The sequence below is a fragment of the Corvus kubaryi genome, unplaced genomic scaffold (assembly GCF_017639235.1).
Source record: "Corvus kubaryi isolate FWS band 111438036 unplaced genomic scaffold, C.kubaryi_AGA036_p1.0 137, whole genome shotgun sequence".
Classification (NCBI taxonomy): domain Eukaryota; kingdom Metazoa; phylum Chordata; class Aves; order Passeriformes; family Corvidae; genus Corvus; species Corvus kubaryi.
Window position 1 is genome coordinate 31,859,577 of NW_024580671.1, and position 26,183 is coordinate 31,885,759.

The 26,183-nt window shown below is 38.7% G+C and overlaps 1 protein-coding gene across 11 annotated transcripts in view; it reads right to left on the reverse strand.

The window, feature by feature from the left end:
• Positions 1-26,183, reverse strand: part of MAGI2 (membrane associated guanylate kinase, WW and PDZ domain containing 2) — a 719,843-nt gene that overhangs the window by 142,824 nt on the left and 550,836 nt on the right. For all 11 annotated transcript variants that reach the window (XM_042018455.1, XM_042018451.1, XM_042018449.1 and 8 more), the window contains 3 exons: positions 16,400-16,457; positions 9,338-9,459; positions 7,716-7,898 (listed from right to left, as the gene is read on the reverse strand). In XM_042018455.1, coding sequence (XP_041874389.1) covers positions 7,716-7,898; positions 9,338-9,459; positions 16,400-16,457 — 363 coding nt within the window. The remainder of the gene's footprint in view (positions 1-7,715; positions 7,899-9,337; positions 9,460-16,399; positions 16,458-26,183) is intronic.

Below are 26,183 nucleotides of genomic sequence, written 5' to 3' on the forward strand. Positions count from 1 at the left end.
ACCGACATGTGGATTTTTTGCAACTCAGAGAGAACACAAGGGTATGGATTTCACACCAGCCAACTAAAAAATCTGACAAGGTACACACAAAGATCCCAGGTATAGACAGTAATAGTGTGTGGTATACAAAATATGGATACTGTTTTTAGTCTAGGCTCATCTCTGTCCTGGCTAGCATTCAATGAATACCTCACAATATAGTGAAGTATCAAAAGAAGGAAAATATGAAGGAAACATTAAAATAAGAACCTCATGGAGACTAAAATTCAGTAACTTTGTGACAAAAGTAGGCACCTTTCCTAGTCCTTTGGTTAACATAAGGAGAAATTTACAGATATTACTGTGACTGCTGTACCAAGTTACGTGAAAGCCATAGAAACATAAAAAATATAATGGAAAATCAATCTTAGAAAAAAGTAGCACAAACACAAAAAATTTCTAGCAACCTAAGTACTACCTCCTGATCTTTCTAATTACATGGAGAACTCAATGAATTGCCTGCCTTAAAATATGAAAGACAGGGGAATTGAAAAAGAATCTCTTAATTGCTATTAATATTCCTAAGAGGCAGGTATTAGGTTTACTGTCACCATCACACATTTAAAACCACAAGTCATATCCATTTCCACAGTGAAAGTGAGTCTTAATATATGATATCAAATAAATAATAAGACTGGCATTTTTTTTCTTTTCTTCATGTGTGAAACCCCTTAAATATAATGTGGTCATGCTTCAGCACTTTCCTCTGTGACAGGGGAATAGAAGATTTATCCTGTAAAATTTAAGATTCACATTTAGTCCCCTTTAAAGAACAAACAATTAATTAACTAACAGTTTTGCTTTAAAGATTTCTGGTTACATAGAGACTCAGGTTAAAATTGTGAGGACCAGCAATACTGATAGATTGTTAAAACAGGGTTAATTTTAACTACGCCTCTTGAATGGTTTTGGCATTAGTTATATGATGTGCAATTTTTTATGGTGAGAAATAAAATATAAAGTTAAATGGGATGCTGTGTGCTACAAAAAGGGGAAAAAAAAGGTTATATCTGTTTGTTTTAGCTATGAGTTAGCTGGGCATCTATTAACTCCGTCCTCATGTCTGGTGTAAAAACCAAAGCACTCACATTGTGGTTCCAGAAAATCTCCTCTGTGGTTCCTCTCAATCTCCTTGACTTAAAAAACCAAATTAAATTGTGAAATGAAAGAAGAAGACTGGTACTGAAAAACCAGGCTGAGGTTTTAACAAATAGTTATTCTTCGTATGTCTCACAAACAAGAAAATGTAACCAGCACCACTGGTGGAAGGAACTGTAGATTTTGGTTGTATCTGATGCAAATATAGTACTTCTGCTGTGCTTTGCACCATTTCATCATCTGCCTGGAGGATGCTGGAATACAAGCAGTAAATATAACACAAATTCACACTGACTGGCCTAACGTGGGTGGGAGAAATCACTCTCTCTGATGCCTGAAGTAATTTGTGTTATTGCTGTTAGTTACTTTCCAAACAGTTAATTTTCGTTCTCTGAACTCCATGGGATGATTAGCAACATATGGAGACAGAGAGAGATGTGCAGTCTCAGCTAGACTAAAACATCAGATAAAACATCCTAGCTTCCAAATAAAGCAGGGGTAGTAAGGGAAGCTGATAATACAAGCTGGTTTTGTATGTGCTGCTCTGCTCTCACAGTCCTGTCTCACCTGGAACCAGCTTGCAGCTGCAAGACTGACATTTCATGAGGCCTTGGTGCATATTAATGGAGTGTTTTAGCCTGGGGAGGCATAACAGCAATGAAAAGATAGTGCTTCCTCAGCAGCCCAACTAGTAGCCCAGCTTCTCATGCTCCTAACACCATGCCTTAACTTTGGGAGGCCAGGTTTCCTAGAGCCACTGGATAAGGAGGTATCAGGCAGGTGAGATAACTAAATTTCAGCCAGCTTGTGGTACTGTGGAAATCAAGCCCTACACGTATGTGACAGGCTCCTGGTCAGTGTGCCTCTTGAGATGGCAACTGTGGCAAACAGTAGGCTACCAAGGGCAGAGAATGTTGTAAAAGAGATTATCAGTTGGGTTTTGACTGACAGTACATCAGAAGGACATGACAGGTTTGAAAAAGAGCATGTGGTGTGTGGTCTTGATACTTGGAGTAATGTTCTGAAAGTATTAATATTTCCAGATGACTGCCAAAACATAGATTTTAATTTTAACATATTTGCTTCTTTGGACTGAAGGCATTCTTTGTGCATACATAGTTCATCTCTTCTGTTGCTCAAACTAGACAGCCTGTATCTCAGCTGATCTCACATTAGATGAGATGATGGTTTGTTCACATGATCTGACAATGGATAAACGGAACAGAATTAAGGATCTCTTTGAACTTGTAAAAATATATCCTTTGCAGATATCCCCAATTCCTTCTGTCTTGAGTACTCCACTTTTTATAAAGGTTGTAAGATATTAGCCTTACTGTGAAAAAAGTATGCATTAATGAAACTAGATAATTATTGCCTAAGCCTAGTGACATTGTAGGGTCAACCACCTGATAATGGCTTTGGGTTTACTCTTACTCAAATAATAACATTTAAGTCTTTGTAGATCAACAAGTGTGGTTTCTCCAATTTGCTTACATTTAAAGTAACCTCAACTTCTTGAAAAATTCATCATATGCAGAAGATTGTTATGGTCTTGACAGTACATCCACAGACAGCAGCAAGGCCATGGGTCACTCCTTCCAGCATTTCTATCAGCTCATTCCCTTTGGAGATCTCTAAGGTGCAGTAGAAATTCTGAGTGGTAGATGTGGGACCAATCCCTAGCTTTTGTCTCTAGGCTTCATCCTATCACAGTCATACAAAAGTAATAGATGTCTGTTTATATGGTAGGTGTAGACATCTGTATTGTAGACAAGTATATTTGTTAGCTGAAACTTATCTTTATGAATTTCCATCTCTAAAATAGATCAATCAATATAGAAAAACTACCATTCCCGAGAGAACAACATCTAAAAAAGCCCAGTTCTGCATTGTTTACAGATGATTTAGCATCTTAAAGCTGGCCAAGTATATGCTTGGCAGATGAAATGAAAAAATATGTTTCCCCTTTCTTGATTCACACTGTTGAGCTATGACATTTCACCACACATTTATGTTTCTGGAAAGTTCAACCTGCAATGACCAAAGATACTCATCATCCAGAAGGGTCATCACCAGACTCCAAGAACCACTTGAGCACCATGTCTTTGAACTGTTCCCTGGAAACTTTCAGCAAAGGAAATGAAGCTTGCTGAAATGTGGAGAGTGAGAATCTTTCCCTGAGCATGATTATGTGGGAGTGTTTCAGTTTATCCAGTCCATTGAATAACCTTGAGAATCGTAGGAGAGTTTCTGCCTTTGCAGCTTGAGCTTTTATCTAACTCAGCCACAGGCCTAAATCTTTGTTTGCCTTAGAACAGCAGTCAGTCAAAATCAGTCACTGTACAAAAATCTTTTCATGTAGATGCAGTCTTTTACCAGTGATGTTCACTCAGCATTTTAATGGAATGCAGGGGCCTCTTAAATATAGACAGTATTCTATCAGCTGCATGAGGCTTCAGACAAGGCAAAGCAATGTAACCTCCCAGAAAAGAATGTGGTATCAGCTCCTAGGCTGTCCTGAGGTAGACAGAGATGCTGTGGAGTGTAATGTTCATATACAGAAGCTTGATTGAGCTCCAAATGCTAAAACATGTCCTAGAAAGGCATTTTCAGGATTATTAACAGCCATTAGAGCACAGATGCTAGATTTACATGAGGGCATAATAGCCCTACAAATTCCGAAACATCTGGCAAATAGGATCAGGAATGTAATTTTGGTTGTTTTTGACTCATCCACTGAGATGTGGTTCCTCTGAGTCTGCTTGTGAGGTTTATTGTGGGTCTAGGACAAATATAAATACCTCTTAGTGCCCATCACTGAGCACCAAGTGGTGCTGATAGATTGTCAGGACCTCAGATATCTCTTGTTGCCTCTCAGTGCTCTCGGTTTGCCTCACTGCTTTGTTTCACAGCAATGCCAGGTCACTGTCAGGCAGCTGCTTCTGTGTTCCCAGTGGCTTCCAGGCTTTCAGCAGTGTTCCTCAGGGGTCAGTACTGGGACAGGCACCATTAAACATCTTTGTTGGTGATTTGGACACAGGGATTGAGTGTACCCTCAAGAAGCTTGCCAATGACACCAAGCTGTGTGGTCACATGCTGGAGTTCCACCTGGTTTAGTGGAAGGTGGACCTGTTTCTGGTATGGGAGGTGGGACTGGATGATCTTGAAGGCCCTTTCCAACCCAAACCATTCTATGGCTCTATGTTCCAAAGGATGAAATCCAAAATTGCTCCATTTTGAAACCTTCAGGTCAAACTACTTTGTGTAGTAGAGTGACAATGTCTTACACAGCCTCACTCTTTGAACAGCATTTGTACCTGACCCCTACATTAGATTTTGGGTGGAGAAATAAACCAAAGCTACAATGGTAGTTTTCTGTGAGCTTATTTCTTTAACAATTAGCTTGAAGTACAGCTTTGGTGTCTTCAGCTTGCGGCCAAAGATTAGGTAAGATGAAAGAGATGGTGCCTTTTCTTCCTTTTCCCCCCAAATCTAATGCAGGTCTGAAGCATGAAGATTTCGATAACCACTAGGCCAAAACCACCTTGCAGCCTTGCAAGGGACAGGGTCCAGAATTGTATTAGAGCTGGGAGCACCACTGCCTGTGGTTATCCCTTACACTCAGGTTGTTCACAGATCATTGTCACTACCCTCAGAATTTCTACTATGATGCCCTATTGCCACAATATGATGTTTCGATCACTAATCAAAGCTTCCCATGACTCTGATCATATCTGGAGTGCACATAAATTGAACAACAGACAGTTTGTATCAAAAGAATAAATAAAATCAAATTTAAAAGCTCTATTCATTATCCAATGATGCCTACTTAACAAACAAAAAGAAACTTATGTAATTTCAAGTAGTTTTCAAATGTAAGATTTTAACAGCTTTATGAACAAAAAGCTATTGATAGAACCTGGGAGACTTTCATACCTTCCGCTGATTATATTGTAAAATAGCTGAATAGCGAGAGAAATTCTAATTCAGGAAATGTGAAAAAGATTTGATATCAGAAAATACAAGCACTTTGTTGAACAGTGCTTTTATAAACATGCTGACCTTAAATATATTTTTTCAGTTTACCATTACCATATTTAGAAATTACTTTATCATAGAAACCATGTTAGATGCCACAATCCTTAGTCTGAGATTCTCCAATTACTTTACATCAGAATCTGCCACTCTTCTTAAAAATGAAGACATTTGAGGCCAAAATTTGTTCTGAGATCTAATTTTGTATGTTTGGGGTCACATAAGTATAGAGTGATTATATATTTGAATGTACATTTCTGCTTTGCATTCCTAATGTAGTTGAATTAATTACCTGAGGATAAAACCAATGCTATTTCTGTGCATTTTAAAGCACATTTTTCTTACATGTTCTCATCACAATCCATGACTACAATAATGACCGTAAACAGTACTATGAAACCCATGTTCAATTTCAGCATAAAAATTCAAGGAAGTTTCGAGGATACCCTGTTTTCCAGAGGAAAGAACTCCATATGACCAAGTTCACTAATAACCAGCCCACACTCCAGAGGGCTTATCAAGTAACTATATCTGAGTGCTTAATTTGAGAATGCTAAACCATGACAAATAAGGAAAAGCTCTCATGCCATGTATTAGATAGTATGAAAATCTTAGGGAAAAATGAAGTTTATGTCACTGAAATCTTCTGAACTTCAGGAAGTCCGTTGTATCCTTCGTTCACTTAATCACCTAATTTAATAAATTTTGCCTTTGGTAACTAAATTGCATTAAGTTAAAATGGCAACACGAACCGAGAATTAAAAAGCTATTAGATGAATGTATTTTATAAAATCAGTGCCAAAAATCTATATTCTACTTCTTTCTTACGTTTTACTTCTTCATATAAATTTTCTGTTTATCTATTTGGCATTAGAAACATCATGCCGGGTATAACATTAAATTTCAAGCAAATTCTGTTTGTTTTGGTTTTTTTTGTTTTTTTTTTTAAATAATACTTTTCACAACCTTCACACTTCCTACTTGCAGAGTTCTGGAGAGTCCTACAAAATAAACTAGAATTCAGGGTGATTTATTCTGACATATGGATATGACTAGGATAAAAAAGTTGACAACAATAAAAGGATGAAATGAAATTTCCAGAAAAATCACTTCAGACTATTCCACTTGCATCATTTGTGCCTGTGTGAGTTTGTGTCTGCTCCCTGTACTGTAACACACTAAAAGGATCCTTCTCTGGTGCTGTTATCCACCCACAATGATTAGTTATCAAAGTTTAGAATATCTTCACAGTGACTCTGGCCACTATGAACTTGGTTTTCTGCAAAGGCAACAAAAATCTCAAACTACCATGTCTTTCTTTCAATGTCTTGGTGAGAAATGGAAGGATAAACTATGCACGCCTCATTACCAATGTGCAGCATGATTTATTATCTGAGGAACAAGGACTGAGGGGAAGAGATGGTACAGAGTGACAGGGCTGCTCAAACACAGGAACACAGTACTTCAGTCCCTACTAACCAGCTGCACCTGTGGAAAGCCCAACCAGACCTAAAGAACAAAAATCACACAACAATAGAATGGTTTGTGTTGAAAGGGACTTTCAAGGTCATCTACTACCCTTGCCACCCACTAGACCAGGTTGCTCAGGGCCCTGTCCAGCCTGGCCTTCAACATTTCCAGGGATGGGGCATCCACAACTTCTCGGCAAAAGTCTTCACCATGAGAGTGGTGAAACGCTGGGACAGGAGTCCATGTGGAGGCTGTGGAATCTGTGTCTCATGAAATTTTCTCAAGACCTTGAGAAACCTGATCCAATCACAAAGTTAGTGCTGTTTTAAGCAGGGAGTTAGTGATTGAAGGTCCCTGCCAACTGCAATAGTTCTATTATTTTCTGATTTTCTTTTCCTAAGGAAGGTGACAGCTGCTTGGAAACTGAATTCATCTTCCTTCAAAAGAGTTTCATCCATACAGAGACCTGATGTGACCTTTCAGACAGTGGTTTGCAATCTTTATCAATCTGTGAACATGAAAATGTTTGCAGTGGTGGTCCAGATCTTCAGAGCAGCTTTAAAGCTCTTCAGAGAAGTTTCTTTTATTTCATGAATTTTCACAGATTCTTTATTAATAGGACAAAAATGCCTATGTGTCCATATGCCACACTGAAAACTCTTGTGATGGTTCTAATGAGAACAGTATTGGATCAGACTCAACTGATTGTTTTGCAAAACCATCCTTTCTAAAGAAATAAATTTGCACTTAGTAGTCTGTGTTCTCCCTCTCTCTTTTCTTTCCACGCAGACTTCCCTCAAGTAAAAACAGCTTATAAACCGTATCCCATTTTTATCTAGGAAAATGCAGAGATCTTTCCTCCCTTAAAATATTGGGAAATGGGAAAAATAAGCTACTTGGCATTTATTAGAAAGAAAAGTTACAAGAAAGTTTTATCAAGAAACTTACCTTTTCTACATATTAACACAGAAAGTCATATGGAAAATGTATTCATTCATGGAGAGAGTGAGACTCAGAAATCTATTTCTCATTCTATTTCTTATATAAAAGAACAGAGGAACCTTCATAATTACCTGTTTCCATTTTCCCATCTTGTGCTGCAGGCCCATCAGGAATTACACTCTTCACCTGGAGAAACTCATCCGGTTCATCCCCACCAATGATGGTAAATCCAAAACCCATGTTGCTTTTCTTAAGAGTTGTGCTGAGGAAAGTCCCCTTCAGCTGTGATGCATCACGAGTGAAGAGTGGTTTTTCTACATCAGTCAACACAAACAAGAAAGACAAAAGTTCTGATCTAGTCACAACACAGCAGAGACATCAGATAACAATACTGGCTGCAACCAAGTGACAGTGTATCAAAGACAAGAAAATAAAGAGTGCAGGCATTCCAGGAAAAAATATTTGTGAGTTCTTGTACTAATACAAAGCTTAAAACATATTTCTTATCTATGGCAGATCAGCCATAAATGAAGAGCTATAAATATCCTTTGATATTAGAAATCCATGTAGAAGTGGATATTGTGTGGCTAAAATAATTACAACAATAAAACTGATCTGTGAGGTAATTTAAAAACCTCTTTCCTAACCTATAAATTCAGCTTTGTCTACTAAGTAATACGTCCTTCATAATTTCCCTCCCAACCACAACGAGGAAAATATCCCCTCTGAGTATCTCATTGCATTTGTTACCAAGAAGGGCTAAATATTAGGTGAGCTTTCCACTCCAAACACACGGGCTTTAGGCATCCAACAAGTGACACACATGGACTGCTGTGCAAGCTTTGTGTCCCCTCCTCGCGTGCCTCGGGGTGCAGTGTGGGTGCTGGTGGCTCCCCATGCTTCTCTCCTGTGCCGCATTCGGTGAGGGAGGGCTGGGGAAGGTGCGGAGTTTGTGACCCCAGCCGGTCCCAGGGCGGTGGGGCTGGCGGCAGTGGGGACGTACCATAGAGCGGGCGTGCCCCGGCGGGGTCGCGCCGGCACTGCGACAGGTCATTCACGCTATGGCACCTCTTGGGAGCAGGGCGCAGACGGACAAATTTGGGTCTAGGTAAGGTTGATGAGGAGCTTTCTACTGTTACAAAGGAGAACAAGCCTCATTCTCTGACTGTAACCTTACACTAAAATTAATTTGTCTATACCAGTACTGTTTGCTCTTATACAGCTCATTTTGAGCGCTTTAGTTTTTATGTTACCAAGTGGCTGCATTCTTGTAAACTCCTGTAACACTGTGCTTGAGGCTTTTAACTTAATTGATACTTGCTAGATGAGCTAGCTTAGAAACATACCAAACATCAATTAAGAGTAATTTAGAGAAAGTACAATTAAGTATTTCAGTGTTGCCAACCTCGGGTGTTCAAGAGAGAGTCGTACATTCTCAGGAACAGAATTTATGATTTTATTGAGAAAATTACTTTGGGAGTCTCATTGTGCTTTCAGTTTCTCAGTCTTTAGGAAACACTAGATTCAACTTTTCTGTTTTTTCTCTGCACCTCTGAAGGTTTTAGTTGGCTCATCAGTCCTGCAACTAATGGAATCTGGACATCTTAAGGGAGAAAATTGCTAAGATACAGGTGATAACCTTTCGAGAATTGGCAACACTACTCTTTTAATCAGCCTATGACAAAATCATTGTCACATAAACAGAAGAGCAGGATCTTTCATCTTAACTAAGATAGCTGACATAGTACTGTACCTCGGAAACCTTGGGCCTGCATAGGCTTTGTTCCAAGTTCTGCGTTGGGCATGTTATGCTGCTGTAGCTTCCTTTTTGCTTCTAGGACAGGGTTTTCAAATTGAGTTCTTCTATTTATGTGGCTGGAAAAAATTTGGTTTTGATTAAAAACCGGGTTCAGTTGGGTAAAATGATAATTTTCACAGTAGGGTGCTGTATGTGGCTAATGCATGTGTGGTTAGAGAGCGAAACCATGATGGACCCCCAACGGGCCTGAGTGTGTCCCTTACATTTCACAGAATTTCATTGGGGATGAGAATATACAACCAGTGCCCTGTGTAATGAACAGCAGTGAGCATCATCCTATCACTTCAATACACTCTGCTACAGACAAATGCTTTTGATCCATGGGACTGCAAATTCAACAGCAGCACTGCTGAAACATGCTACAGCAACAGCTTTTCATGTCTTCAGCATGACAACTGTTCTGTGTATGATTCAAAGGATCTCAACCAGTTTTGTGCATTATTATCAATTGGTTGTAAGCAAAATTATTCAATCACTTGACACACTTACAGAAAAAGAAAAGCCTAGAACACAGAGTGCTTTTATGATGGTAATTTAGAAATAAATCTAACATAGGTAATAAATTGAAGATTATTCCTTTTTAATACTGTGGTGCGTATCTGCTCAGCTGCACAGAAAAATCAGATGCAGAAACTAAGTTAGATGGTAGATTAGAACTACATAGGTCATATATGAAACACAAGAAAAGATAGTATACACATTTTTTCTTGATGATTTACATTTCCTACTACAGCTCATTAAGTACATCTCTGTCATTACACCACTATTTTTCTGCATTGTGTTTAGAACTGTGATGTTTAGTACATACTGTCACCATATCCTTGATTTTAATTCTTTAAAGCACACATCTTATCAGTCACTGAGCAATCTTACAGTCTTGTCCTGGGATAAGTTTTGCATGTTTTCTGAAGGAGGCAAAAATAGTAGCCTGCACGGAACAAATCTGCAAGATGATCACAATAGAATCACAACAAAGAGAAGGGGCTTGTGCTTCAAACACTGTTCTGGGGAAACAAATACATATGTGCAGAAGGGAAGGCTTATGTCACTCCTTATTTGTTGTCACTGGGCTACTATCTACTGAGGTCTTCTCAAAATCCAATCCCAATCATGGGCTTTAAGCACTTGGACAGGTGACCTGGGAACTTTCAAAACTCCAAGATCCTAAAAGGGTCTCTCTTTTTTTACACTGAAATGACCTTTTATGCCACATTAAGCACCTTTCAGGTCCTTTGGGATTCTGATCCTACCACCGCTTCAAACAAATTAAGTGTAATTGCCATTGGGAAGGGAGGTAGAGGAAATGCAGCAAGTCCTGTGGGAGTGCAATACACTTGCAAAATAGGATTTAGTGGCTAGTGTTAATGAAATGAAAAGACTTTCAGTCATGTAAAAGAATATTTGATTTAATGAGATGAAGTAAATGTGATAAATCCTGAAGGTGATACTTTGTTCACATGACTATAACTCATTCAAGTGGCTGCTAACTTACTCTCATACTCTAAAATTTTGATTAATAGTTTTCAGTAAATTTTGGTCTATGTTGCAGACAAAGTTCCTCTCATTTCTTTTCTTCTTCAGACAGGCTGTTTAAGACTGTAGGCATTCCTTTCCTAGACTTTTGCTTTCTGTTATTTCTAGTAATTGTCAGGGTCTTCAGCACCTTATTCTACTGCAAACCTAGAAACTTATGATGAAAGGAAGAAAAGCTTTACAAGTTAAAAATGGAGAAAGCAAGACTTACGTGCATTAAATAAGGTAATAATGAACTACTAACATAAGCATGAAAAAAGTAATTATGTGATGTGCTTATCATATGATGTATTTCCATATTGTACAGGAAATACTGCTTTTGCCTTTAAACAAGACAGTGATGAAACTGAAATACTACATGAAGTTCTGAGCACCCATGATCAAATGAAATGAATCTATGTGAAAGGTTTTACAGGAAGACCTGTGAAATAGAATCTTCTGTTATAGAAGATCAAAGGAGTTTTAGCTTTTTATTCAAGCAGAATTAATTCTGATATATAATTGCTTCTATGAATATATTTGGAAGTAAATACTAGAATGTATTAAAGATGCCAGGATTTCAGACTTCAGTTCTGTAGGCTTCTCACAGGAGAAGCCTGAAGTTAGAAAACAGCTCCCAGTAGGAGACATGGAGTACAATATCTAGCTTGTTTTATGTTAGCATTTCATAAGGTCCAAACCAGGGTTGTTACACAGTGGGTTAATTGCTTCAACAGAGGGATCATCTCTTACTTTAGGGGCTCTAAAGTATCCTGCCCTGTTCTCCAGCTGCCCTCCACAAGAGCTTAGGTTTCTCATGGCTCTTTTTGCCATATCATGCAGATGTAATGGATATCCAAGATTACACTCCAGCTCTTTATTCAGGACCTTTCACTATGCTTAGTGCCATGTTATAATTGCAGGGCACATCTCGGAGCTGCAGGAGGGCCCTTGCAGGCCTAGGTTTCAACTTATGTGTAGTTCTGTGATATAAAAGAAGTTGGGATTTTAGCTAATATCAGATGCGCTCATGGCTCAAGAAAGATTAATTACTGTGGTACTGACATCACAGCTAGAATCTGTTTTCTACTGCCTACCTACAGTTTCTAGGCAGAGTTTAAGTTGTGGTTTGGTCCATTTACACAGAAATGTCTTTGATAACAAGTATCTTGAAAATGACATTTTGTCCTATCAGATCAGATAGGAAGACTGAAAGAGGTACTTGAAGCACCTCATGTTGTTGGTGCAACTTTAATAATTCTAAGCTCCAACTTATATCCATCTTTTGACTGTTTTATGGTAGTGTGCAGTCTCAAAAGCACAATGTGAAATTTCCAACTAATTTAAAAAAAACTGCATTAAATATTGTGTCCAAGATGAGTCAAAGAAAAGAAAATTATACTGGTAATCAGTCATTTTTATCAGTCAGTAATACTATACTATGCTCCTAGACTGATGATACTGAAACACATCTCTATGCAATTTTAAATGCTATACAGCTTCATGGCTAAATCAGAAAATGTGCTCCTGATGAGTTTACTTGAGAAAGAAGTTATTAAGCTAAGTAATTCTCTTTAAAGGACATTCTAGCTTTTCATCTAGCTACTTCAACAGCATACAAAATACATATTACTAGACTCGGCCTTCATAAGACAAGCCAAATGAGAGTTTTAGAGATGGTTACAAATAAGTGCTTTTGTGGTTAAAACAGATTTTGGATGGTAACCAAAACGTATTGCTCATTTCCCATAGGCTCTAATTCAGTGAACAATTCTAACTTAAATTTTCTTCCTTTATTTTATACGATATATTAAATCTAAAAGCCTAATCCAAAGACTAATCCAACAACTTTCTTCTAGTGCCATTGCGGCTGTGCACAGAAGGAGTGGCTGGTGCTGCTGGCCCCTGTTAGCTCACTGTGTCTTAACCGGAGACAAACCCTCAGAGGCAGGATGTGCTTTTGGGCTGCATTTACCTGTGAAGTCAAACTACTGTCTCTGTGTGATGAGGAGGTACCATCACCACCAGCCAGCCTATAAGACACAGACACACTTCCACCCTCTCATCAGTCAGTAGGGCCAGGCTAAGTTGTTTTTACGATAAGCTTCAGGTTCAATGCACTTAAGACAACTGAAGCACATCATTAGGAGATGTGTGGGCAGTGGTGCCTAATTTGTAGATTTTACTTGATGGTCAAGGTACTGAGCTGTGACACAATGGTAGCAGGTCAGAGCATGTGCACCAGTAGAAGGAGCTTAATCTATTTGCTTTTCTTAGCTACTTTAATATATGGGGTGGGGTTTTTTTTCAGTTTTTCCGATAGCTTTTGAAATTGTTGCCTATTACCCAACAAAGTAATTCTGGGGATCAGGATGCCTATAAAATGGATATTCTAATGCATAACATGTTAGTGCCTATCTACTGTTTCTATTCACATTTTTCAGTTGATAACACTTTATAATGACAAAAAGACCTGAGATAACTTTTTCTATTTGAGTAGTAACAGATTGTTCTCAGAAGTTGTAAGTCAAGGAGGTATATTTTTCCAGAGTAAATGCCTGTATGGCTAATTTAGCTGTTCTATTAAAGAGCCCATGCCTGGAAATTGAGCTCTGTGTTGTACTTAATCATCCCTAAAGAGGGAAACAATTTTTTGGCAATTAGAATCCCGAAAGACCCAGTGCACTCTAATGACTATTTTCTCTCCATAGCCCTGCACAGCTCAGTGCTGTTAGTTCTTAGTTTACAGATTAAGACCAGATTGCATGAAAGTTAACAAACATATTAGCAAACACTTCTCATTTATGTCAAACATCTACACATTACAAATGAAGTCTGGACCTGCATAACAAAGCAAATGAAAATTATAATAATATCTCACACCTACATTAATGCATGATTAAGAGAGGTAGTTATACTGGAGACCTTTTTTTTTTAACAGAATTTGCAAATACATTGTGATTAGTCTTTATCAACTCAACTAGCAAGAGGTTTAAGTTTCTTTGTTTTGGTTTGTTTTCTTTTTTAGCTTTTTCTCTGGTCTCAGAATATTTGAGCTGAACATGGCTGCTCCTTGTAAGGTGAAATGGAGCCTGTCTGCCTCATTGCTCATCCTTACATACTTCCCATGGCATAGAAGTATCTCAGTGAGCAGAGCACAAGCTCTTCTTTCATGAGGATTTTGTAGGCCTGCCTGTAAACTTGGACTGGACCTGAATGTGTGGAAGTTTGGTTTGTAATCTTGCTTTTCATAATTTACCTACTTTTATGACATAATTAAGAGAGTTTATTGTAATCTGATTATATCTAGTTAAAAATGAACTCATCTGTTGAATACTGGTAATAAAAAAGCTGTGACTGTTATATATTTTAGCAGGCAAAAATGGAAAGCAATCTTTTTTTCAAACTTATTGAGCTCAGACAGCAAATTAAACTACAGCTGCATTTTACTGGCTATAAAATTCCATGTGAATTTAGCAGGGCTGCAGTTTCAATGCCATACCATGAGCACCCATTCCACTTCTAAAAACCTCTGAGACTGCAGTAGGTTTGATGTATCTGTCCATGAATCTTATCTGTGGCAGGATTAATAAATTTCACACTAACAGCCTCAAAATATGTAATTGCACAATAACATCTGGGCCTGGCACCTTGTGTCTGTTTACCTGTGGTTGGACACAAAATGCAGGTAAATACTTGTTCCTTTTCTGACTCTGCAGTGTAGTGTGAACCTTGCTGGTGCCAGAATGCCTTGGGCTGCACTAACAACCAAGCGGAGTCTCAGTAAGAGATTAATGCACAGAAATTGCACAGCACCTGTTACACCCCAAAATACACTAAAAACCACTGGGAGAGAAGCCTCACTTACACCCAGCAGCTGCATAATTGCATGTGCAAGCACAAAATGATATGAGAACTGCAGCCTCTATCTACCTGGGGACATCATAAAAGAACTCAGGCATTACAAGGGGGAGTAATTTAATGGTATTAGTAGGGACTTCAAAACCTATCTTTTTGGTTGAATCTGGACTGACTAAGGTGACTTGAGCTGAGCAGCAAAGTAGATGGGGCTGCTGGCTCTTTCACCTGAGGGCAGGAAGCAAGCTGGTCACAAGGAAGAAGAGCAGGTGCTCTGGCATTTGGAGAATGGGACAGAAGGAGTCAGCAGAGCAGTGACCAAACACCACTTTCAGTTGTTTGTTTGCTTTGTAGAAGGCTGAGGAACATGCATGGGCATCCACAAGCTGCTGCTGTGGCAGCAGGTAAGAAAGGGGCATCTTATGTCTTCTAGACCTCCAGAAATCAGATGATTTTTTGATCTCCCTGCACACCTGAACCCTGGCATGCTAACAGCAGCATATCCTGAAATCTGGAAAAGCTGCATCCCCAATGCCTGTCCAGGGCAATCCTGCAGTCAGTGTGTTGGTATGGATTCAAGAGACCAAATTAATAATATTACACACAAAGGAAATTTTCTATTTTCTATGAAACAACTAGATGAACATACTGCTTGAGTGTCAGGGTTTGAAACTGACATTTTAGGTCAGGGGCCATATTCTCTAAAGACCTCTCTTGTTTAATAAAAGGCACAAATGGATAGTTGTTTCTCAACCTTTCAAGTGCTGTCTGCACAGTGACAGGAGTGGTTTTCTCTCTTCTCTCCTGCATACTGTCTGTAGAGAGCAGAGTGAGAACTGACTCCTGAATAAGTACCACAATCTGAATTTAGATTTACTTTGCATAAGTCTCATTCACTGTGCTAAATTAAAAAGCAGAGGAACTCATCTCTCAGATTTACTTATTTTATGTACAAAGTGACCAGGCTCTACCATTACTTCAAACAAAAGCATTTTGTTGGCCTTTGCACAGAGGAATAAGGTGTCTTTTTTTTTTTCTTGTTTCATGACTAAAATATAATCTGAAGAAAATGAAAGCAAGGATTGTCCTTTGAAAATAGAATTTATATTCTTTTCAGCTGCATTTTTAAATACAAGATAAAACACAACATCCCTAAAATTTTATATGCAGCCTATAAACAACTTGACTTCTTGTACAAACAGTATAAACACCTGATTTGCAGCAACTGAGGACTCTCCAGAAAAGGATCTTAACTGAGCTAAAATGAGTATGCTTTGCTCTATTCATTGATTAACAAGATTTATATCTTGCTGGATATTCAAAGCTTACATAGAAAATGCAACATCTATTTAATGAATATGTTCTTTGTACAAGTATCAGCTGGAATGGTACCGTGAAACCAGACCCTGCATAAAGAGAGTGACTGAATGCCTGAGTCACTGATTGGGACACTTTGAATGTATCTGGATACATTAGCTGCATTCATGACTGAGAATTCCTGGTATACCCCTAGTTTAACATGTCAAGTAATTGTACCCATTCCTTGCCAGGCTGAGCATTGCAGAAGGTGCTAGTATTAGTTTATGACATATTAATAGGAACTTAATATTGAACTTGGGAACTTACTCAACATAATAAGTGCCATAAATGGGATCATCAATTTTCTCCCAGCCATATGGAAGCTCTGAAAAACAAAGAGTTATCTCTCTCAGTAAATGCATTACAGAATGCTAGATTTCTAATAAAAAAATTGTGGATCTTTGCTGGGTGTTGAGGGAAATAATAGTGAAATTAGATACAGTGACCAAAGCAAATGCCAAATCTTGAACACACCCCATGGCAGCCAAAAGTAGCAGTAACTTGGAAATTTGCATGCAAAACCAGCTCTCAGTCTCTAAAGCAACACATTTTGGTTGAACTTTATTGTTCCAACAGTTGTACCAGCCAACAACTGTAGCACATCTTGTGTGACATCACTGCCAGAGGAAGTGAGGGCATTCTGTTTTCACAAATAGGTACACACAAAAAAAATTATTTTGCTTTTTGAGCTTTTTTTCTTAGGAATCCTGGAAAAGTTGGTGTAGAAGGAACAAAAAGAGTTTTTCTCCTGCTATATAAGTACAGTAAGTATACTGAAATGTTTGCACCATTCGTCTTACTGATGGCAATTCAAGAGTCTCCAAAGGCATCCTGTTCCAAAGTTTAGTTATATATCAGGAACATTGGAGTGCAGAGCAGTACATGAAAGTACAAACCAAAATAAGATACTGTAGCATCCTCTGGACATAAAGCTAACTCCATTTTGCAGAACAGAGATCCCTAAAACATTCTGGTCTTAACAATCAAAATGTTATAAATATTAATTCAATAATCTTGAAAATCAATCTGCCTTCATTTATAACCAAACTGCCACATATATATTCATGTACATCCATACTTATTTTATTATCACTCACACTGAATGCTTAAAAAATTATTATACTGCCAACAGAATTTCATCTTGTGTTTAAAAGGCACCAGACAGAGGCAACAAGTATCTCGGCTGACATGAACAGAGTAAAAAACCTCAGTGCCAGATGTGGCGACTTTGATGGAAGAGACTCACAAAAGGATGGGCATTCCCATCATGCACAGCTGTTGATTTCTGTGCAGTTAAAGAGTATGACACGATGTATGAGGAGTGGTAATGAGATTCTATAAGGACATTTGATTCTGGAATTCCTTACCTCAGATTTTTTTTTTGTTTTTAAACTCGGTTGCGCTATTTTAAAGTAACTTTTTGGAGACAGTAAGTACTGAACTAGACAGAACAGAACTGATGTAGGTCATATTGAACAGCCATTAAACTGGACATAAAGAAGCACTCCTGGATGACTTGAGCTTTTTTTTTTCACTGACAATATGAATAGACAATTATTGACATGCTCAAAGAGGCAAGTAGGAAAGTAAAGCCTGAGTGGCAAAAGGGAGGCTAAAGGGTTAAATGGCAATGTTAATCTCTGCTTGTTACTTCTCCTTTAAATGCATCTGTAATAGCTGATCCTTTCTTGAGTGAACCTGTTTAGACTACTGTGGTCTTCATGTCACATTGCGCCCAGGGGATGGTTCTGCTCAGCATATTCCAACCCTGCATTGAAGGATACAACCCTCTGCCAGAGAGAGGCAGATGAGAAACGCCATGTTTTTAGCAGAAGGCTTAATGTTGATATTCAATTTTTCCTATTATTCTTAGAATATTGTTAGCTTTGAAACCTTCCTAAGTCCACACTCTGAACTGCTTTTGTCAGGGCTATTTTGTTATTGTCACTTCAGAGGAATAAATGCAGCATAAGCAGGTCACAGAATTACAGAATGGTTGATGTTGGAAGGGAGCTTTGGATGTTGTCTAGCCCACGCCCTCTGCTCAAAGCAGAGTCATCCAGATCAGATTGCCCAGGACCACCTTCAATCAATGCTTGAATATCTCCAAGGATGGAGACTCCACAACCTTTCTGGGTAACTCTGTGCCTTTTGCCTCCTGTCCTGTTGCCACACCCCTGCAAAGAGCCTGGTTCTGTCCTTGCACCTCCCTTCATGTGTTTATTTAGATTGACAAAATCTCCCTTGAGCCTTCACTTCTTCAGGCCAAACACTCCCAGGTCTCTAAGCCTTTCTTCATAGGAGGGATGCTCCAGTCCCTTCATCACCTTAGCAGCCATTCACTGGACTCTCTCCTCTATGTCCATGTCTCTTCTGTACTGGGAGCCCTGGATCCAATACTCCAGCTGTGTCTCACCTGTGCTGACTAGAGGGGCAGGATCATTTCATTGATTTGCTGGTGATGCTCTGCAAGGCAGCCCAGGAGGCTGCTGACCTGCTTTGTTGCAGGGGCACGTCACTGGTGTGTCAAGGCTCTAAGCATTAGAAAGCCCTGGTGATGCTCTTTCCAGACCTTCACAGAACTTGAGCAAAATGAGGTGAGTCACCCTACACTGGCTCTTGCAAAGTCCTGTCTATCTTGGAACAAGACTGTGTAATGTATCCATAAATATACACAAAAGAAATCAGCTGATGCACAAATCCTGTACTGCCCCTACAGTAAGTTTCATTGCCAACTCATGCATGATAAACAAGGCAAAAATCTGCTATGAAAAATGATGCTCTTACTAAACAATATGACACAGAATGAATATAAAGTATTAGCTTAAGTACTATTAGTACATTTTGTTTTTATGTAACCTTGCAAAGTTTTCTTCCCCGATTTAACTTAATATTGCTTTCATATCTGTCCATCTAAAATTACATCTCCTTAGAGAAAAAGTCGGATGGGTACCAGTAAAACCTGTACATAAAAATACACACAAACAAACACACATCCCCATATACATACACACACAGGTGTGCATAGGTTCCTCTCCCAAACTGCATTAGTAGAGGCATTTTTTTTTCCAATTATGAAATAAGTAAATAAGAAAGTAGATATTTTTTCCAAATTTAAAAGTAGGTATTTTTATGTAGGTATATACACTTAAAGTATATGAATGCAGATGACTTATTTTATTTTAAATTTTTGTGAAAATCTGAAATAATTGAGGACTCACTATTAACCTATTGGCCTATTTTTTCCTAAAGTAATAAATAATCGTATTTATGAACTGGCACAGCTACTGAGAAGGAAAAAGAAAAATTCCATTTACTAGTGCAAAAGTCTGTTAAAATTTAATGAATTGGACATACTAAGGAGAAACCACTTTTAAATGCATGGATTGAACCACTGATTATCTAACATCATAAGATAGCCACACGTTCAGAAGAAAGAAAAACAAGACTACCTTTGTGTACCATAATAAACTCCCTGTAAGGTTATGCTCTAATTTTATTATTCCACTTAAGATTCAGCCCATAAGCTATGTTTAATTAAAATTCTGTGTTGACCAGTAAAACAGAATTTCTAGAGCACAAACCCCAGGCCCCTGCCTGTCGAGTATGGCACATAAGGTTAGTGGAGTGTAGTTTACTACAGAGGTTCTATAAGAAGAATCTTCTGCTACATTAGCTTTCAGGAGCACCATGATTATTTTTCATTACATTAAATAGTGGCATCTATTCCATTTTTCACTATTGAAATGAAAGATTACAGGACAGAAATACTTTAGTGCTTCATAAAACAGGAAGCTAAGCATTTGCCAGATTAGGGGTGAGGGCACTATGGTTTCTCCTTTTGATTTCACTGTGCCCAGGGATGATCATTAGGGATGAAAGTGAACAGTAAATATTTGTAAAAGAGAATTGTTGTAAAACACTAGTGAAGGAGACTGCTGATGGCCACCATGATGTGAATAGGGAAAAGAGCTATATCTTACAGCTCATATTCATTTTTTACCATCAGCATGCTCATTTGTGTACAATTTTTGCAAGCACTAGTTAATGGATATGGTGCTATAATATGACAGACATCTTCATCTTCATGAGCTCAACACTTCTATCTCTCATGGCCTCCATGTCTATTGACTCCTGAAGGCTTTCTCTGTATAGAAGGAAAAAAATTTAAAATCTACCTTTTTAAAAAAATCTTAAATATCTAACATCCTCCTATCATCCAGTGCAGGGCCTGTTCAGGAATATTAATAAAATCACCATTTAAAAATTAGTAATAGCTTCTGCAGTGGTTGGCAATTCTGACACTATGAGTGGATGAAAAGGAGCTAGATAATCTGTATGGTATGTTTGTATCCTCCAGTTTTCACAATGCATGCTTTATTCCTTACAAAAGAAGCAGCATCTAGCCACACCAGCCATCCAAAACAACCTTTGCTCAGTAACCGTCTGGGTGAGCTTTTAATTCAGAAGAAACTGCATTTCTAATAGTTAAATGCCCAGTGGTAATGAAAGTCAAGAAAGAAAGAAAGAAAGAAAGAAAAAAAGAGAAAGAAGGAAAAAAAGGAAAGATGAATATGAATTTAAGCAGGTCACTTTAATAATCAATTGCAGTGCCTTCTCATCACAGACTGCTTATGCTAATGGTGCAGATGCTCTTATTCTGCCTTGTGAAAGCTGTTGCATTTCAGAATGATTTTTAATGGTGCCACTTAACATTCTCTAGGGATGGAGGAAGGAATACATTTTGGATCGCAATGTGCCAAGATGAAAAAGCATATTATCAGGCCCAGAGATTAATTTTTCTGAAGTTTATAATTTGCTAACTGAGTTAAAGAGAGTCATAAAAACTTCTCAACGTTTCAGAACAACAGACAGCATTGTGTCACTACCCCAATGACAGGCTGGAAAGAAAGATGAGAGCATACTTCCTGATTCAGCTGCAATCAAAATATTTGTATCGTTCAAAGGAGTATAGCATGAGAGACAAAAAGAGAATATAATACCTGCTGTTATTGAAAATACTGTCAGTAAGTATGTGGAAGCTGTGGAAGTCAACATGAGTTTGGTCCACCTGCCTTGTTAACACCCTGGCATGCGCCAGGAATCCTTTTCTAACCTATATAGGAGATTTTTCAGAAAAATACTGTATCTTCCCACTCAACAGCCTGTGCTTGTTTCTTGCTTTCTTTCTTATCTTTTCTTTCTCCCTGTTTCAAATTCAATTTTGCCGTTTCAAGTCAGTTGCCTACTACAAAGGATATCAAAAGAGTTGGGTTAAAAGTTACAAAACAGTGCAGCTCCACAGTCCCATGCAGCGTCACAGTCTTCCAGTTTCTCTAAGAGATACAGTCTTTGCAAATACTTATCTCTAAGTCTAAACCAGTGTTCTTCACTGCATAGCTTACACAAGAAAACATTGCTTGTAATACCCTAAGGCACAGCACAGATTCTCAGGGAGTGGATGCTGCTCCTGGCATGCTGTACTGCTCCCTCAGGAGCTCAGGGTGGGAGATATTTGGTTTGGATGCTTTTGTTAGTGTAAGTCCACACTGTCCAGCTGATACATGAAACATATTGTGGTTGTACTGCTGCTCCTGAAACCTCTGATACAGGTTGCCATAAGGAAAGAGAGGATAACAATGCCCAGTAAATATCATGACTTAACCTACTACCCCCATACCTATGTGAATTCTGCTAGGTCACCCATCTGCATTCCATCTGGAGCTCAAAAAATGAACCAAATCAACAGGTATATGCTATGGCAACACTGAGTGGGTGGGGAGAGAAAAAAAACAGATTAAAAAGTTGGAAGTTGAATTATTCACTCTCTCAGTAAAAATAACAACAAAGGTAGGACTGACAATTCCACCTCCACAAAAAAACCCAAACTGACTATTTCTTTTGTGGAAGATCTGGAAAACCTAGGGAATGTACCACCTCCGAGTCAAGCCACGTAAGTTCAATTTCAATGAAGCTTGTGTTCTCCAACTGCCATTCCCATATCAGCAAATTTCAGAGTCATGACTGTTTATGTTCTGTCTGCAATCAAAAAGCATTCATGCGCAATTTATTCTCACGAATAAAATGTCATTATGCAAAACTTCTCCTTGCACAATGGAAATAAATGTCTAAGTAACACTCACATCTGATAAATCCATCTTCTTCCTTCTGTGCAGCTTATTGGGACATGCTACACCATTAATTATGTAGAACGTAGATTATTTAATATTATTATAAATTCAATAATATTTTTTCCCAGCATTGTTACAAAGTCAAATACTGGCAGCAGTAGGGATATTTTTTAACATTAGGTGTACTTGATCCCTCTGACACTCAGAACTATGCAACTGCTAATCAAGATTTGCATTAATACAGTGAAAAAGTGTTAACTGAATTACTGGGGTTTTACTGGTTTTGATTTTTTTTTCAATCAAAAAGAGTCTATAAAGGGCTTGTTAGGTTTTCATTCAAATAAAAATTAAAACCCCCAATCAATTAGAAATAAATAAGGGACAAAATAACTTATATGTTGAAAACTTAGCTAGATTACTGTAGGCAGTGCCTGAGATGATTTCCTTAATAAAGGTTTAATAAGGAACTCAGTGCTCAAAAGGTCAGTGGGCAATAGCTGAAGCTGGTCAAAAGTACTCTCCATGGACCTTTTCAAGAGAAAGCTAAGCGTTTCTGTTAAAAGATTTCAAACAAATTACAAAATCCTGTTCTCTGTGTATTTATAAAGAACAGATTTAAGGAAAGCAGAAACATTGAAAAAAAATTATTAAAACTTTATAATTTTTTCATCAATTTTGTTATCCTTTTATCTTGTTGTCTGTCCTTACTCTTGCATTATTTCTGCCAGGTGCCTGGTTCATATTACAGGACTTCTGGGGGGAGAGAAGCTTAAACCAGCTCCTTGTTGATCTCAAAGTTCCCACTAAAGTGACCAGCATTTTGCTGGCAAAATAGAGATATCTTACATTTTAGCTACAAGTTCTTGGACAGGAAGAATTGAATTCTGGACAGGAATGCAGCCAGATTTTCTCAGAATAATTAAACAGCAGTGTGCCTTAGCTTCCAAGAAGCACTTGGTAAAATATCTGAATTCTGTGTTAAATTACTCGCTTGTTTTTAATATAATAAAGGGTACATATAAACCGAGTCACTGCAACTCTTATCCTCACAGGTCATAGCTTTAAACCAGCCCAAGGGGGCATTGCTAGGAATGAAGTCCCTTCAGGATGAGGGGCATTTCTGCAGAATGCCAACTCGCTGGAGGAGCCCGACCCATGCCCTGGTGGACGCACGCCCACGGGCCGAGGAGCTGAGGTGGCACTGCTGGCTGGTTCAAGGTTCAGCCAGGCACATAAAAGGGACTGGCACTGGCACACTCATTTTGCCTGCAGAACAGGAGCCCTGAGTGCATCAACTGCATGCTGCATTATCAATTTGTATTCCTGAAGTTCAGCAGATTTGCTTCATGCCACGTACAGCTCCAACGTGGAAGATCCTGCCTTTGAAACCAATTTTATTAACACAGCTGTTTTATGCTATATTCTTTCAACTTTGAAAAAACCAGACTGAAAAGAAACACTCTTTTTGATCTTTTGGATGTTCAAATCTTTCAGTGCCTGTATTTCATTACTGACTGTATCAATTAAGCCTTGTTAGAAACCAGTGTTTTCTATCTAATAAATGCATGATGTCATGAAGTTAGGCTTTTCTTTTATTTGCTTTTCAGTCTCTTACTTTATTTATATTCTTTCCTTTGCTGTTAAATGTTTAACAGCATACCCTGTGAATTTATGGAGTTAGTGAATTTACGGTTATTATAAAACCTAAACCCTCAAATTTGGCTACTGACCTAAAAAGATCCGTATAAAAGTATGTAGCTACTAATAGTACAGACCAAATTTTATGTGAAGCTGCCAGATATTTTGTCACTCAAATTCAACGACTTTAGTTATCTGTTCACCTCTTAACCTCTAGTATAACAAATTTAAAAAGTTTATTATTCTGTAAGAAACCCAAATGACACATTTCAGTGCTGTTTTCAGTGCCACACTTTACTAAAGGGGAAACTGGAATACCCCCAGCCTTTGCTCACAGGGTAAGTACCCCTGCCCTTGCCTGTCTTGGTTGCCCTCTGCTGAACTCCTGTGTATCATGGGGTTCGAAAACTGGATTCAGTATTACAGATGCAGTCTAAAAAGTCAGTTCCCAGCCTGTACTGCTTCAAGATTTTCTTCCTGCCCAGGTGTAGAGCTCTGCATTTGTTCTTGTTGAATTTCACAGGGTTTCTGCTGGCCCAGTCCTCCAGCCTGGCTAGAGCCCAGGACAGCCATGCCCTTGACTTGTCCCTATGGGGTCACCTGCAAAGCTGACTTTGTTGCCTCCTTCAGACTGTACATTGAGAGTCAAACAGGGCAGATTTATCTATAAGCTGCTGCAATACTCCTCTTCCACAGGCATTCAGGTACAGTGCGGCCCATTAACTGCTACCCTCTAAGCCTCAACACCCAGCAAGTTACTTACGTGCACAGTTCTCCATCCACCCAGATTTTTAATGTCTTAAATATAATACACAAGATTTTGTGACAGTCAACAAAAAACCAATCTTGAATAAGTCAAGATAAATGACATCCACTGCTTTAACTGGATCCACAGATCCAGTAATTTTAGCACAGCAAACTGCATGATTTGTAGTGGGTAAAATACACACTAGCTGTTCCCAGTGCATTAGATGTGGATGGGATGGAGTTACCTTTCCCCACAGCTGTAGTGCTGTGCTTTGCACCGGTTGCTAGAAAGGTGCTGATAACACACCAGTGTTTTGGCTACTGCTGAGCAGTGCTGGCACAGCATCACAGGGGTCTCCCCAGCATTCCCCCCTCACCAGCTGGCCGGGTTTGGGCAAGATCTTGGGAAGTGACATAATCTGGACAGCTGACCCAAACTGACAAAAGGGATTATATGTATCATATGATGTCTGCTCAGAAATAAAAGCTAAGAGAAAGGAGGAGGAAGAAGAAAAATCTTTTTTCATGACATCTGTCTTCCAAAGCAATGGCTATGTGTGCTTTGAAGCCCTGAGTCCTGGGAAGTAGCTGGACATCACTTGTTATGGAAAGAAGAGAGCACCCTCTTATTCAGGTGTCCAGAAATGTTCTCAGAGGACTCCACATATCATTGTCAGGGTCTGACATCTGCCAGTGTTTTGAGTTCCTCTGCTACAACATCTTGAACTTCACTGTTTCATGGTCACTGTAGCTAAAGCAGCTGTTGATTATCACATCTCCTGCTAGTTCTTGCTGTTAGTTCATAACAGGTCCAGGTGTGCATCACCTCTCATTGGCTCATCTGATACCTGTAGCAAGAGCTTATTCCCCAAAACTGTCAGAAATCTTGTTTCCTGCTTGTTTTCTTCCTTGTTGCCCCTACAGCAGCTGTCAGGGAGCTTAAAGTCCCCCATGGAAGCCAGAATCTGTCATCTGAGACTTTCTTGAGTTGTTTCAAGTATGTTTCCTCACCCTGTTCAGGGGATCAGTAACGACAACCTAGCACGGTCTCCTTTACTGTCCTCTCCTCTGATCCTGCCCCACACACTCTCCATCAGCCAGCTGCTCAGGAGAGCTCCATACAGACATGCTGTTCCTCTGCATGGGGGAAGCTGCTTTTTCCTCATCTCCTCCAACCATCTTTCCTGCTCAAACAAGTTATTTTGCCTTGTTTCTGAATGATTTTAAAAATAACAACACTGAACTTTAATTATTTCAATTATTTAAAAATTTCAATCAACATTAGAAAACATTTGTTTCACGATGGCCTTTTTCTCACTGGGCCTTGAGAGTCTCAAGTCAATGTTTCAAAATAAAGTACATACAATAATGCTTTTTGGTTTCTTGGTGGCTTTTTTCTGCCTTGTTACTACAACAAATGGCAATTACTTGATTTTATTTGACAGGCCAGTGAGGCAAATGGATAGATGTGGTATAAAAAGAGATAGAAAAATGTAGCATCTGTAGTGATAATGTGAAAAAAAAATTGCCAAGTA